The 14,963-nt window shown below is 47.2% G+C and overlaps 1 protein-coding gene across 4 annotated transcripts in view; it reads right to left on the minus strand.

Moving 5' to 3' along the window:
- The window catches only part of c14h6orf136 (chromosome 14 C6orf136 homolog), a 48,262-nt gene that overhangs the window by 3,080 nt on the left and 30,219 nt on the right, over nucleotides 1-14,963 (minus strand). For all 4 annotated transcript variants that reach the window (XM_072475328.1, XM_072475329.1, XM_072475326.1 and 1 more), the window contains 2 exons: nucleotides 10,428-10,516; nucleotides 1,021-1,221 (listed from right to left, as the gene is read on the minus strand). In XM_072475328.1, the coding sequence (XP_072331429.1) occupies nucleotides 1,021-1,221; nucleotides 10,428-10,516 (290 nt within the window). The remainder of the gene's footprint in view (nucleotides 1-1,020; nucleotides 1,222-10,427; nucleotides 10,517-14,963) is intronic.

Consider the following 14,963-nt stretch of genomic DNA (forward strand, 5'->3'; position numbering starts at 1 on the left):
ATGCATCATAATGTAGATTTTGATAACAATACTAATTTTTAAGATTGAACATTGGTTCCAACTGTACCGTAACCACCTTTTAAATGATTTAGTTTGAAGTCCAGCCTGCTGAGCGAGGCAATTTATGCAGCCCAACGAAATCTCACGGATAAACAAGGCCGCTCTTCTTGATAACCTAATGAAGGTTTTTTCCCCACAATTAAAGGGCAATTTAGCGTGGCCAATCTACCTACCCTGCACATCTTTGGGTTTGGAGGGTTGAGACGGGGAGAATGTGCAAACTCCACACGGACAGTGACCCTTCAGATCTGCACAAATAGCTTGCCCTGTTTTTATGAATCGCTTGTAACAGCTTATACAATCAATAATGGACAATAATTGCCATCATGTAATTGGCATCAAAATCTCCCAGCAAAGTGCACGTGCCACAGGATGAACTTTAAAAGCTGAACCACTCCATAGGCACAACTAAACCACACGAAGACTCAAATTTAAAAAGATGCAGCATGGAAACAGGTCATTGGACCCAGTGGGTCAATGCTCTACAAGAGCCTGGTCTCACCCGACACCATCTAAGTCTATCAACAGGCCCTTTTCTTTGCTCCCTTGTCGAGCTTCCCTGTACCTCTGACTAATGTTGATCATCTCGATTACTTCTTGTGATAGCAAGTTCCAAAAGTGCACCACTTTCTGGATTTAAAAAAGAAACGTTTATCCTGGGCTCCAGTGACTGATCACGGACCCTAGTTTTGGCCTCCTCTACTTCGACTCTACCAAACCCCTTTATAATTTTAATGCCCGCTCTGCCTCAGCTTTCCAGCTGGTCCGCACCTTGGTCTGACACCGCGTACAGATCCCAGTATCGGCTCTTAAACCAAGCACCAAATGCTAGAGTGACAGGTGTAAACATTCTTCCTGCCAAAATGCTGGAGCAAAGGGACGCACTTCGGGAAAACAGGTCTCTTCCTCTCCCCGCCCGATCCCCGTGCCTTCCTCGATGAAAGCAGTCTGGATTCTCACCTGTAGAGTTCAGTCTTGTCCTTCTTGTAAAATTTCAGCATGAGGACATGGAGCGGGAGACCTGTAACCCGCCAGCGCACCTGGATGGTCCAGTCTTCAGGATGCTGTGTCATTTTAATAACCTCCATGTGAATGTCAGCACAGTAATTCCATGCGATAAATCTCAGCAAGGTCACAATTGCCTGGTAGGTGATACGGCCCCTGGGGAGGTAAAAGGCAAAGCACAGTAAATGCAAGCACACAAGAGAGCACGGAACTGGCCTCTGGCCTACAGAATGCCCAAACACCCCAACCTAGGGAAGAAACTTCTCACCTCCACCATAAATGGCCCACCCCTTATTCTGAGACTCTCTGATACTTAGTCCTAGATTCACCCTCAATGGGAAAGGCAGTGAAAGGGGGGTTAGTAATCACAAACATCCTCCTTACGTGAAAAAGAGAGAAAGGGGTCAATGTCAAACTCTGTTCCCACTGGACATAGTTAAATTTAATGGATCACTGCCAATCGCAAAGGAGAGCTTTCTGACATCAGGAACGAAGTCTTACAACACCAGGTTAAAGTCCAACAGGTTTGTTTCGATGTCACTAGCGCTGCTCCTTCCTCAGGTGAATGAAGAGGTCTGTTCCAGAAACACATATATAGACAAATTCAAAGATGCCAAACAATGCTAGGAATGCGAGCATTAGCAGGTGATTAAATCTTTACAGATCCAGAGATGGGGTAACCCCAGGTTAAAGAGGTGTGAATTGTCTCAAGCCAGGACAGTTGGTAGGATTTCGCAGGCCAGATGGTGGGGGATGAATGTAATGCGACATGAATCCCAGGTCCCGGTTGAGGCCGCACTCATGTGTGCGGAACTTGGCTATAAGTTTCTGCTCGGCGATTCTGCGTTGTCGCGGGTCCTGAAGGCCGCCTTGGAGAACGCTTACCCGGAGATCAGAGGCTGAATGCCCTTGACTGCTGAAGTGTTCCCCGACTGGAAGGGAACATTCCTGCCTGGTGATTGTTGCGCGATGTCCGTTCATTCGTTGTCGCAGCGTCTGCATGGTCTCGCCAATGTACTATGCTTCGGGACATCCTTTCCTGCAGCGTATGAGGTAGACAACTTTGGCCGAGTCGCACGAGTATGTACCGCGTACCTGGTGGGTGGTGTTCTCACGTGTAATAGTGGTATCCATGTCGATGATCTGGCACGTCTTGCAGAGATTACCATGACAGGGTTGTGTGGTGTCGAGGTCACTGTTCTGAAGACTGGGTAGTTTGCTGCAAACAATGGTTCGTTTGAGGTTGCGCAGTTGTTTGAAGGCAAGTAGTGGGGGTGTGGGCGTAAGGAGGAGTGTAACAGACATCTACAGACGTTGAAAGATGCCCTCGTACGAACGGGATATGGCACTCGATTCATCGATCGACAGTTCCGACGCGCCACAGCGAAAAACCGGACCGACCTCCTCAGAAGACAAACATGGGACACATCCGACAGAATACCCTCTGTCGTCCAGTACTTCCCCGGAGCGGAGAAACTACGTCATCTTCTTCACAGCCTTCAACACGTCATTGGTGACGATGAACATCTTGCCAAGGTCATCCCCACACCCCCACTACTTGCCTTCAAACAACCGCGCAACCTCAAACGAACCATTGTTTGCAGCAAACTACCCAGTCTTCAGAACAGTGACCTCGACACCACACAACCCTGTCATGGCAATCTCTGCAAGACGTGCCAGATCATCGACATGGATACCACTATTACACGCGAGAACACCACCCACCAGGTACGCGGTACATACTCGTGCGACTCGGCCAACGTTGTCTACCTCATACGCTGCAGGAAAGGATGTCCCGAAGCATAGTACATTGGCGAGACCATGCAGACGCTGCGACAACGAATGAACGGACATCACGCAACAATCACCAGGCAGGAATGTTCCCTTCCAGTCGGGGAACACTTCAGCAGTCAAGGGCATTCAGCCTCTGATCTCCGGGTAAGCGTACTCCAAGGCGGCCTTCAGGACCCGCGACAACGCAGAATCGCCGAGCAGAAACTTATAGCCAAGTTCCGCACACATGAGTGCGGCCTCAACCGGGACCTGGGATTCATGTCGCATTACATTCATCCCCCACCATCTGGCCTGCAAAATCCTACCAACTGTCCTGGCTTGGTACAATTCACACCTCTTTAACCTGGGGTTACCCCATCTCTGGATCTGTAAAGATTTAATCACCTGCTAATGGTCGCATTCCAAGCATTGTTTGGCATCTTTGAATTTATCTTTATATGTGTTTCTGGAACAGACCTCTTCATTCACCTGAGGAAGGAGCAGCGCTCCGAAAGCTAGTGACATTGAAACAAACCTGTTGGACTTTAACCTGGTGTTGTAAGACTTCGTACTGTGCTCACCCCAGTCCAACGCCGGCATCTCCACATCATGACATCAGGAATGCAGCCAATAATCCATAACTGCCATGCGGTTTCAGATAAAGCAGTAATTGGTGATGGGGCAATTAAAGTCTCCTCCACAATGGAAAGACTGGGATGGGATGAAGAGATGAGCTGGAATGACCTACCTCATCTATATTGTTAAAAATTAATTATTTTCACGGGATGTGGTTGTCGCTGGCTTGGCCAGCATTTCTATTGCCTCTTGAGAAGGTGGTGGTGCGCTGCCTTCTTGAACTGCTGCAGTTCACACGGTGTAGGTAACATCCACAGTGCTGTTCAGGAGGGAGTTCCAGGATTTCAGCTTCGAGGGAAACTCGTTGGTCGTGTTCTCATGCATCTGTTACCATTTGTCCTTCTGGGAGGTAGAGGTCACAGGTTTGGAAGCTGATCAGTGTGGGCATAAAAATACAAGTCGGAGTATGGTCCACTTGTTCCAATATGAACAGCAATGAAGGCAGCACTGGAACCAAAAACATGGAATGAAAACACCATGGAGGACAACATCAGGAATGGGTGCCACAAAGTGAGAGTCTTTCCCCTCCCTTTGTAAATTCACCCTCGTCACCCTGAAGGCCTCATTGGGAATAAAAAGGAGACAAATTGACATTGGGGTGTGGGAGGAGTTTGCCACAAACGGTGTCATGTAACTGAACACATGCTGTGTCATTTTCATTACCTCCATGTGAATGTCAGCACAGTAATTCCATGACTCTGCTACAGAGAAGGGAGAGGAAAAAAAACAAATCCCTGGACAACTCTTGTCCTCTCTGCTCAAAAGGCCCACAGAGGCTCCAGGATTGGCCTGCAGTGCCACCCAACGATACGACACCCGTCAGACATAATCCTCTGAGGGACTGACAAGGAAGGGCACACCAAGAACCTTTCGCCTTCCAGCACTCGCTCTCGGCATTATTTCAGAACCAATTTGCTCCCCTCCTGAAGACCTCAACTCAATCCCTAGGCACTGTTCTGAGGACGAAAGAGGCAGTATAAGAGTACATTTGGGGAAGGAGCAGACAGAGAGAAGTAGGCAAGCAGAACTCTGAAATGATGTAGCAGCAAAGGAGGCTGTACTAATCCAATTCTCTATTGAACCCTCAGTAAGCAATGAACACATACAGATTGCTGGAGTTGCACCCTGTAGTTTGACCGATTAAATTGGTGAGTTTCTTACAACTGCGCAATTATGTAGGGTCTGATAAAGGGACTCATCTGGAACACAGGCTTGGAAGAGGAGAGGGTCCTGGAGGCTGGAATTTTTTTGTGATCCAAATCCACAAGATGCAGATATCTACCTCACTGCCTACACACATCAATATGCTTTCATTTCCACCATTTATTTGTCAAATGGCAATAAATCTTGTTAAAAATTGTTATTTGCCAAAATGGATGTTTGAGTTAAAATGGATGTTTGAGAAGTTTGTCCAGTCCCGGGTAAGAGATTTTTTTGAATTTATTTCTTTTAGGATTGAAGAAAGAAAGATAAAATAATAAATTGTTAAAGGATGCAAAAAGCAGCTGGGAAGAAGGTCCAGCAGAAGCGCTGACAAGATGGCGGATGTTGGACCGCTTGGTGGGGCAGGACTGTTTACGGTGGAAAAGATGACCGAGGTGATGGCTGTGGAGCTGGTGAAGCAGTTTGTGAGGCATTGAGGCATGGAGGCGTTGAGAAAGGAGATGGCGGTCGCACTGAAATCATTGGTGGAGGAGGCAATCGCCCCAGTGACGGTGGATGTGGCAAAGACATCGGCCGAGGTAAGAGAGCAGGGTAAAAAAATGAAGGAAGTGGAGGAGGCCGTGTCGCAGCACAGCGACCAGCTCACCTCGATGGGGGACGAGCGGCGGAGGGTGGTGGAGATCAACGGAGGGCTCTGAGCAAAGTTCGAGGGCTTGTTTGTGGGTTTGGTGGGAGGATGGGATTGTTGTTGTTGATATGGGGATTGACATTGCATTCGTTACTGACTATTGTTTACTATTGGTGGGTGTAAATTTGAAAGAAAATGGAGGAGACTAAAAATATTTTAAAATAAATAGTTCATTAGAAATGCGACAGTCACAAGGACAAACCATAGACAAGTCACTATGTTACAAAACTGCTGCATTTTCACAGTAAAGTTAATTTGGTCGGTAAATATGATTGCAAGTCTTTTCGTTGTAAAATTGTATATTTCAATAAATTTTCAAATATCGTAAAAAAAAATTATTTGCCTTCATCAAGTACACTAAAGATTCACTCAAAAAAATCTATTACTACGAGCCCCAGGTCCCCTCTCAAATGAAACCCAGCTGTTCTCAAAAGCAAAAATAATTGTTTTGTTAGCTCCATCAACAGACTGGCCATAACTTTAGTACCTCGCCCCTCAAAAAGTGCGGTTTGAAGGCAGAAAGCCCATGGTGCCAATTGGTAAATGAACAATCGCATGAATCACAAAAATAGTTTCACATCTCTTTGTTGACGTGAATGGAAAGCCCACGCTTTTTTTTTTTGAAAAATATTTTATTGAGGTATATACATCAAACACAACCATAAAAAAGTAAGCAAACAGGAATGCAAATACTCAAAACAAATACATATCTAACACCCCACTGTCCCGCCTCCCACTTCCCAATTCCCCTACCTCCTTTTTTTAACAACCCCCTCCCCCCCCTTCCCCGCATTGCTGACATCTTAACTGTTCTCAAAGAAGTTGATGAACGGCTGCCATCTCTGGGCAAACCCCTCCACACAAACTTTATCTTTTCCCAGCCTGAGAAACTCTGCCAGATCATTCACCCACACCCTCTGTTTCGGCGGCCCCGAGTCCCGCCTTTCCAATAATATCCTTCTCCGGGCTACCAGGGAGGCAAAGGCCAGGATATCGGCCTCTCTCGCCCCCTGGACTCGATCGCCACCCCAAGACGTCCGACATAACATCGGCGAACCCGCGCCAGAATCCCCCAAGCTTAGGACAGGCCCAAAACATGCGAAAAGTCCACATGCTTGAGCTGCTAGCAAAACTGATATCTGCGGTGAAAGGATACGGCGTTCAAAGACATTGCTCCCCCAAGCTCATTCATAAGCCACCGATTCCAACCCCGCTCCGGACCCGTCAGAGGCTGCACCAGGCTGTTGGCAAACCGATCATGGTTCAGCATGGGCCCAGCTGCCATCACCGCAATCTCACTGTCACCAAGGTGGTCTACTTCCACCTCCATATAGCTTTATTCATCTCAGCCCCCAGCTCAGCATCTTTCCTGCTGAAACACTGAGCAAAAAAATTCTGGCCAGCCTCCCACCCTCCACAAACAGGAGATCATTCAAAACTCTGCCACCTACATCCCAAGTTACTTCAAGAACCATCCACACTGCACCCACTGTGCTTGGGGACTAAAGCTGGCTCCTGGTCCATTTTAAAATAGAAAAAGGTTCAATGTTCACATTTGCATGCTCTTCCACAAATCTCACCCGTCTCTAGTTCTGTACTCTGCCCCCAGTCCTCCATCCCTCCCCTGTACTCAATGTCGAAATGCCGGAACACTCTGGAAGGAAGAAACTGGAAAGATTATCCCATACCAAAATTTGGTAAACAAACTCTGCCTCTCAGCTGCTCTGGTGAACTAGCTTTGGTAGCCAACATTGACCCCCCCACCCCCACCCCCGGCCCTGGAGCTTGTGGATTCATGTTCCAGTGGAGCACAAAAACCATTGCAGTACCATGAGAGTGTCACTGTAGCAGGCACAATCTTCGGATGCGTTCCTTGAACCGAGGGCCCATCCACCCTCTTGGGTGGAGGTAAAATAGCCCATGGCACTATTTCAAAATACCTACTTGGCTGTAAAGCACTTTGGGACTTCCGGAGATTGCAGAAGACACGCTATAAATGCAAGGCTTTATATACAACAGCTGCACATTCCTACCAGCAGTGACAGGCATCTTTCTCAGTCCTGCAGGAATCGCAACGATTACCACAGTGCCGAGGAATGTCACAGCAAGGGCAGCTTCAACAGCAAATAGAGGTCATCACTCGTGTCAAATGCGGCTTCTACAAAGTCACTCAACAAGCACAAACTCGGGCAGCATGGTGGCGCAGTGGTTAGCATTGCTGCCTCACGGCGCCGAGGTCCCAGGTTCAATCCCGGCTCTGGGTCACTGTCTGTGCGGAGTTTGCACATTCTCCCCGTGTTTGCGTGGGTTTCACCCCCACAACCCAAAGATGTGCAGGTTAGGTGGATTGGCCTCGCTAAATTGCCACTTAATTGAAAAAAAATGAATTGGGTACTCTAAATTTATAAAAAAACAAACACAAACTCTGGTCAGATATGGGTGTGACACATGCCTTGTTTGAGCATCGCTATGCCAAGCCTCCAGCATATAGGATTGCCCTTTAGATGAGCCGTTAGCAGCATTCAGCCATGACAAGATGGAACGTCGTGAGCTCCCAGACCCAGAGGCTGCAAATAACCAATGGGCAGATATTCAGATTTCTAGACAGTGACACAGTGGTCTCATCACTGGACTAGTAAGCCACAAACCCAGGATAATGCTCTGATATATTAAAGCTTCAGCCGCAAGGGAGAGGTCGGGCAATGTTAGGGAGGTGGAAATAGGCAGGGCTTAGTGACTGTGCAGATGTGTGGTTGAAAGCTCATCTCAGGGTAAAATATGTTCGAGGTTAGGAATAGTCTGGTTCAGCCTCAAGACAGTTGCCAGGGAGCGGGATGGAGCTGGTTGGTGGCAGGGAGCGGAATTTAGGACAGGGTTTGGAGACAATGGCTACAGACATTCCCAATATTTAAGTGGAGGAAGATACGGCTTGTCTTGTACTAGATGGCAGATAAGTAGTTTGGCAATTTAGCAACAGCGGAGGGGGGTGGGGGGAAAATCGCACATTATGTTCTTTGGGATTTTTATTCTCACTTTCAGTACTGCGGCAGAGGCAGAAACCAGATTCAATCGTGGAGATTGGGAAAGCTGGGCACAGATTTGGGAGGGATCAAAGGGCTTTGGAGACGACAGGGACAAAGGAGATGGGGCGGTAGGTTGCAAGAACAGAGGAGGAAAAGACTTTCGAAAGGGGGGTCAGAAACAGAGGGGAGATAAACATTGAGAATGTCAGCCAACATGGAAGCCTGGAAGGGGAGCTCAATAAAATACACTTTAGCAGGAATAGGGTGGAGAGGGCAGGAAGTGCATCCTGCTGGAGAGAAGCAGATACCAGTTCCTGGCTAGGGCAGGGGGAAAGCTTTGGATGCAATTTGGCCCAGTAAAGATAAAAAAGACTTGCATTTATACAGCATTTTTCAGGATCACTGAGTCTCAAAGCTCTTTACAGCAAATGGAGGTTTCTTGAAGTCCAGTTGTTGTAACATAGGCAACGTGGAAGTCAACTTCCACACAGAATTCAAAACAATATGATAATGGCCAGACAATGTGCTTTTGTGATGTTAATGAAGAGATAAAAATTGGCCAGGGCACAACTTAACAGAGCAGCACGGCTTGGGCCACTGTCTGTGTGGAGTCTGCAGGTTCTCCCCGTGTGTGCGTGGGTTTCCTCCGGGTGCTCCAGTTTCCTCCCACAAGTCCCGAAAGACATGCTGTTAGGTAATTTGAATATTCTGAATTGTCCCCGTGTATCCAAACAGGCGTGTGGTGTTTAGGGGCTTTTCACAGTAACTTCATTGCAGTGTTAATGTAAGCCTACTTGTCACACTAAAGATTATTATTATTACATACCCTCCACACCAAATCCCGAATGATAAAGGAGGAGGACTCCCACGCAAAGAGCCTCCCCGGCCATTTTGTTTAAGGAAGTGTTTTATTTCTTTCTATCACAGCTGTTAGGATCCATGACGAGAACCCAACTATTTGCAATTTGAAAACTTATGAGAAAATATTACTGCACCACAGGAGTGATAAAAGATACCTATGGGTCAACGTTATGTTAAAACAAACTTTAATGTAAACACAGAATTAACCATATTAGCAAAAAGTAAAGCCTTACAGTTAACAGTTACAACAGTTCTCTAGAAAAGAGAAAATCTTAACTTCCTTCCTAAAACTGCCACTGTATTCCAATTAAGCAAACCAATATTTTTCAAATATCATTCATGAATAAAGTTAACAATCAGAGTTTGACTTGCTTTGCTCAAAGCAGAATCTTTGGAGAGAACCTTTCAGTACCAAAGTGGAACACCTCTGTTCAGATGAGTGTTTCAGGACCAACTGACTTTTCAGACAGACCTGGCCCCCCCCCATTATCATCTGTACCGTAAACATAAGGCATTCTTTTGTCCCTTCTTACAAGATGTCTCTTGACTTGTTTAACCAGGACCAAATACAATACCTCTCATAAATTACCTACACCCCAGGGGTCCTTCAATGTAAGCAATATTCCATTAGCTATCTGTAAACAAGTAAATGGTTCTCAAGGTCTATGAGTAGAACATTTCACCTGCAAATAAATGATCACCTCACTTGTTACATCACCTTAATTGCTCTAGCAGTCATACTGTCGGAATACATCTTAACCCAGGTTTTAATAACATTACGGTAAATAAAATAGACAATTTCTGACATTCATCGCACAACATTACAATGATTGTTGCTCCTATGAGCTTTTGTTTTATATCCTCAACCCGTGGGATCTCGCAGCCATTTATTTGCTTGAGATATTTAATTGAACAATGCCCTTCGCCCGTGTACTTTAACAATATAATTAACATACCACTATCACTTGGGAGGGCTATCAGAGTAGCAGATGGGATGGTCTAATTAAAAAACCCTCATCTGACCATACTTCCTCCCTTGGATAGCTGTTGGCATATACAAAAGCTAGCCAGCGATACCCGCATCCTATCCGGTGAAAGAATAAAAATAAAAAGTCTGTCACAACAGGTAGCTAAAACGGAATGGGACACAGGTTCATTCTTGCTAACACCCTCATAACACAACTTGCAACATTTGGACACAAAAAGGAAGTACACACCGTGTCTTTATCCGCGGAAATTGACTGATGAATTCTACATTCCGAGAGTACATCCTGTAATCGTGCGACTTCAGGAAGAAATTCGGCAACTGGAAGCATTCAAAAATATTAGTTAGGAATTGCACACGGTGACTTGGCAACAATAAGGTGGAATTTTGTTTTAATATGCATGTTGGCACCAATCGGGCAGAGAGACTTTAGAAAGCTAATGCACTCATGGCCACAACCTGTAACTACATCATGTCAGCCTACATAACAAAACTGAATGTTTGTGCCGACCATCACATACCAATCTATACTAATCCAATTTACCAGCACTTGGTCCATAACCTGTTCTGCCTTGGTGATTTAAGTGCTCGCCCAGATGTTTCTTAAATTTTGCAGGAGTACCTGCCTCCACCACCCTCTCAGGCAGCGTGTTCCATATATCCACCACCTTCTGGGTTAAAAAATGCTTCCTAAGGTCCCCTCTAAATCACTTACTCCTCATCTTAAACCTATGCCCCATGGTCCTTGACACCTCTGCCACAGGGAAAAGATTTTTTACAATCTACCTTAGCTACGCTTCTCAATTTTGTATACCTCATATCGGATCCCCCATCATCTTCCGCTGTTCCGGGGAAAACAAATCCAGCCTATTCGGTCTCCCTCATAGCTGAAACTTTCCATCCCATGAAATATCCTGGTGAATCTCCTCTGCACCTCCTCCAGCGCAATTATCTCCTTCCGATGCTGTGGCGACCAGAACTGCAGTATTCCATCTGCGGCCTAACCAATGTTTTACAAAGTTCTACCAAGACCTCCCTGTTCCTATATTCTAAGCCCTGGCTAATAAAAGCAAACATTCCGCATATGAAGTCTTCACCACTCTACCTACCTGTGCTGCCACCTTCAGGGATCCATAGACATGTACACCAAGGTCCCTTTGTCCCTCAATACTCCCTACCGTTCATTGTGTATATCCTAAATCACCTTACATTTATCAGGATTAAATTCCATCTGCCATTGCTTTGCCCAACTTACCAGCTGATCAATATCAGTCTGTTACCCAAGACTATCCTATCACTATCAACAACACCGCCAATTTTCATGTCATGTGTAAACGTATTAATTTGGCCTTCTACATTCACAGCCAAGTCGTTAATGTAAATAACAAACAGCAAGGATCCCAGCACCCTTCCCTGTGGTACACCGCTGGTCACAGGCTTCCAATCACAAAAATAAACCCTTCACCATCAACCTTGGCCTCTTATCAACAAGCCAATTTTCATCCAATGGACTCTAATCTTTTCGACCAGCCTTCCATGTCGTTCCCTGTCAGGCTTTACTGAAGTCCATGTGAACCACATCAACTGTGCTACCTTCATCAATATATTTAGGTACCTTTTCAGAAAGCTCTTTTAAATTAGTTAGACAGGGGCAACACGGTGGTGCAGTGGTTAGCACTGCTGTCTCAACGCCGAGGTCCCAGGTTCGATCCCGGCCCCAGGTCCCTGTCTGTGTCGAGTTTGCAATTCTCCTCGTATCTGCGTGGGTCTCACCCCAACAACCCAAAGATATGCAGGGTAGATAGATTGGCCACGCTAAATTGCCCCTTAATTGGAAAAAATGAATTGGATACTTTAAATTTATTAAAAAGAATAATAAATGGGTGGCACGGTGGCTCAGTGGTTAGCACTGCAGTCTCATGGCGACCAGGTCCGATCCTGGCTCTGGGTCACTGTCCGTGTGGAGTTTGCACATTCTCCCCGTGTTTGCGTGGGTTTCGTCCCCACAACCCAAAGGTGTGCAGGGTAGATTGGCCATGCTAAACTGCCCCTTAATTGGAGAAAATGAATTGGGTACTCTAAATTTATTTTAAAAAATAATAAGTGAAATCAGTTCGACAGGGTCACCAACAAATCTATGCTGACTGTCCCTGATCAATTCCCGCCTTTCCAAGTGTTGATTAATCCTGTCCGTCAGAATTTTTTCCAATATTTCCCTACCACTGACATTAGACAAACAGGCCTGTAATTACCTGGCCAATCCCTATTGCCCTCCTTGAATAAAGGGACCACATTAGCTATCCTCCAGTCATCTGCGGCCATCGAAGATTTAAAAATCTCTGTCAGGGTCCCAGCAATCTCGTCCCTCGTCTCCCATTGCAGTCTAGGATAAATCTAATCAGGCCCTGGGGATTTATGCACCTTTATGACCATTAAGACATCTAATACCTCAGGGCAGCACGGTGGCACAATGGTTAGCACTGCTGCCTCACGGCACCGAGGTCCCAGGTTCGATCCCAGCTCTGGGTCACCGTCCGTGTGGAGTTTGCACATTCTCCCCGTGTTTGCGCAGATTTCGCCCCCACAACCCAAAGAAGTGCAGGGTTGATGGACTGGCCATGCTAAATTACCCATTAATTGGTAAAAATGAATTGGGCATTCAAATTTTTCCAAAAAAATAAAGACATCTACTACCTCATCATTATTAATCGTAATGTGCTCGAGGACTTCACCGTCCCAACTGAAATCTCCAGCTACCACGTCTTTCTCTTGAGTGAATACAGATGAAAATATTAATTTCAAATCTCTTCTACGTTCTCTGGCTCCACATACAGATTGCCCATCTGGTCCCTAATGGGCCCACTCCTTCCCTGGTCATCCTCTTAACATACTTTTAAAATGCCTTGGGGATCCCCTTAATCCAACTGCCCATGATATTTCATGGCCCCTCTTTGCCTTCCTAATTAATGTTTTTAGCACCCCCAACACACTCTATAAAGGGCCTCCCTTCAAGTGCTCTACCCCTGCCATGCGTTTCCTTTTTTTCTTTAACAAACCCTCGATATCCCTTGACATACAGGGGGCGGGATTCTCCACCCCCACGCCGAAGTGGCCGCGCCGTCGTGAACGCAGTCGAGGTTCACAACGGCACGGAACGGCCCCAGTCCCGACCGATTCAGGCCCTGACAATGGGCCCGTATCGGGGCCGCGTCATCTACCCGCGTCAGGCCTTGTCGCCCGCGTAAAAGCGGCGCCGAATAGATGACGTGGCCGGCGCTGCATAACGGACGTCATCCACGCATGCGCGGGTTGGCCGGCGCCTCCCCGCGATGCGCGGTTGCCGTCCTGTCCAAATCCACCCCGCAAGAAGATGGGGGACGGATCTTGCGGGGCGACGGAAGGAAGGAGGTCCTCCTTCAGAGAGGACGGCCCGACGATCGGTGGGCACCGATCGCGGGCCACCCCACATTCAAGGTACCCCCCCGGTGCAGGATCCCCCCTCGCACCCCCACAGACCGGCCCCCCAGCGTTCACGCACCGCCCACGACTGTAGCGTCCAGGTGTGGACGGCGCTGGGGGGAACCCGCCGTTTTGGCCTGGCCGCTCAGCCCACCCGGGCCTCAGAATCGCAGGGGTGCCGGAGAATCGCCATTTTGGGTATCTCCGGCGATTCTCCGGCCTGCGAAACTCGACCAGCCCGTTCCCGCCGCTTGGGAGAATCACGGGAGGGCGTCGGACCGGCGTCCCCGGAAATTTCGGCGGCCCAGGCGATTCTCCCAACCGGCGTGGGAGTGGAGAATCGCGCCCAGGGTCTCCTGCACTTGTCACCCTTGCCCTTTACTGAGTGGAACACGTTGGCCCTGAACTCTCAATATTCCACTTTTAAAAGACTCCCACTTTCCAAATGTAGATTTACCAGCCAGTAGCTGCTCCCAGTCCACGTTTTCCAGATCCAGTCTAATGACTTACTACCAAGTGTAACCAAAGATAACAGGAAACACTAGAATAAAAGATGCTGGAAATCTGAAATAGAAAATGCTGGAAAGACTCAGCAGGTCTGGCAGCATCTGTGGAGAGTGAAACAGAGTTAACGTTTTGAGTCTGCATGGCTCCTCTGCAGAGCGAAAGAGAGGGAGAAACATGATTGTTTTTATACTGTATTAGAAGGGGTTGAGCAAAGTAAGTGATCAATTGGAGCTAGGAGAGATTGCAAAAACGTGTAGGGCACAAGATAGAGGAAATGTTAATGGCATTGTGAAGGACTATGGAAGGTGCTGGTAGTGGCATAAAACAAAATGGAGAAGGCAAGGTCAGTGCTGTGAAAGCAAAACTGACAAACAAGGGACAGATGGCCCAGAGTGGGTGAGGCTGCATTGGATGAAAAATAATTCGGGGGAAAAAACCCGAGAAAAGTGGGAGTGAGTTGCCTTTATAAACTGTTGAAGCTCATGTAGTGTAGGTACACCCATACTGCTGTGAGGGAGGGAGTTCCAGGATTTTGATCCAGTGATAGGGAAGGAACGGAAATATATTTCCAAGTCAGGATGGTGAGTGACTGGGAGGGGAAACTCCGGGTGGTGGGGTTCCCAGGTATTTGCTGCTCTTGTCCTTCTATCTGGTAACAGTCGTGGGTTTGGAAGGTGCTGTTAAAGGAACCTTGGCGGGTTCCTGCAGAGCATCTTGCAGATGGTACACACTGCTGCTACTGCGCAACAGTGGCGGAGGGTGTGAATGCTTACAGATGCGGTGCCGATCAAGTCGCCCGCTT

Source organism: Scyliorhinus torazame, chromosome 14 (genome assembly GCF_047496885.1).
Source record: "Scyliorhinus torazame isolate Kashiwa2021f chromosome 14, sScyTor2.1, whole genome shotgun sequence".
Classification (NCBI taxonomy): domain Eukaryota; kingdom Metazoa; phylum Chordata; class Chondrichthyes; order Carcharhiniformes; family Scyliorhinidae; genus Scyliorhinus; species Scyliorhinus torazame.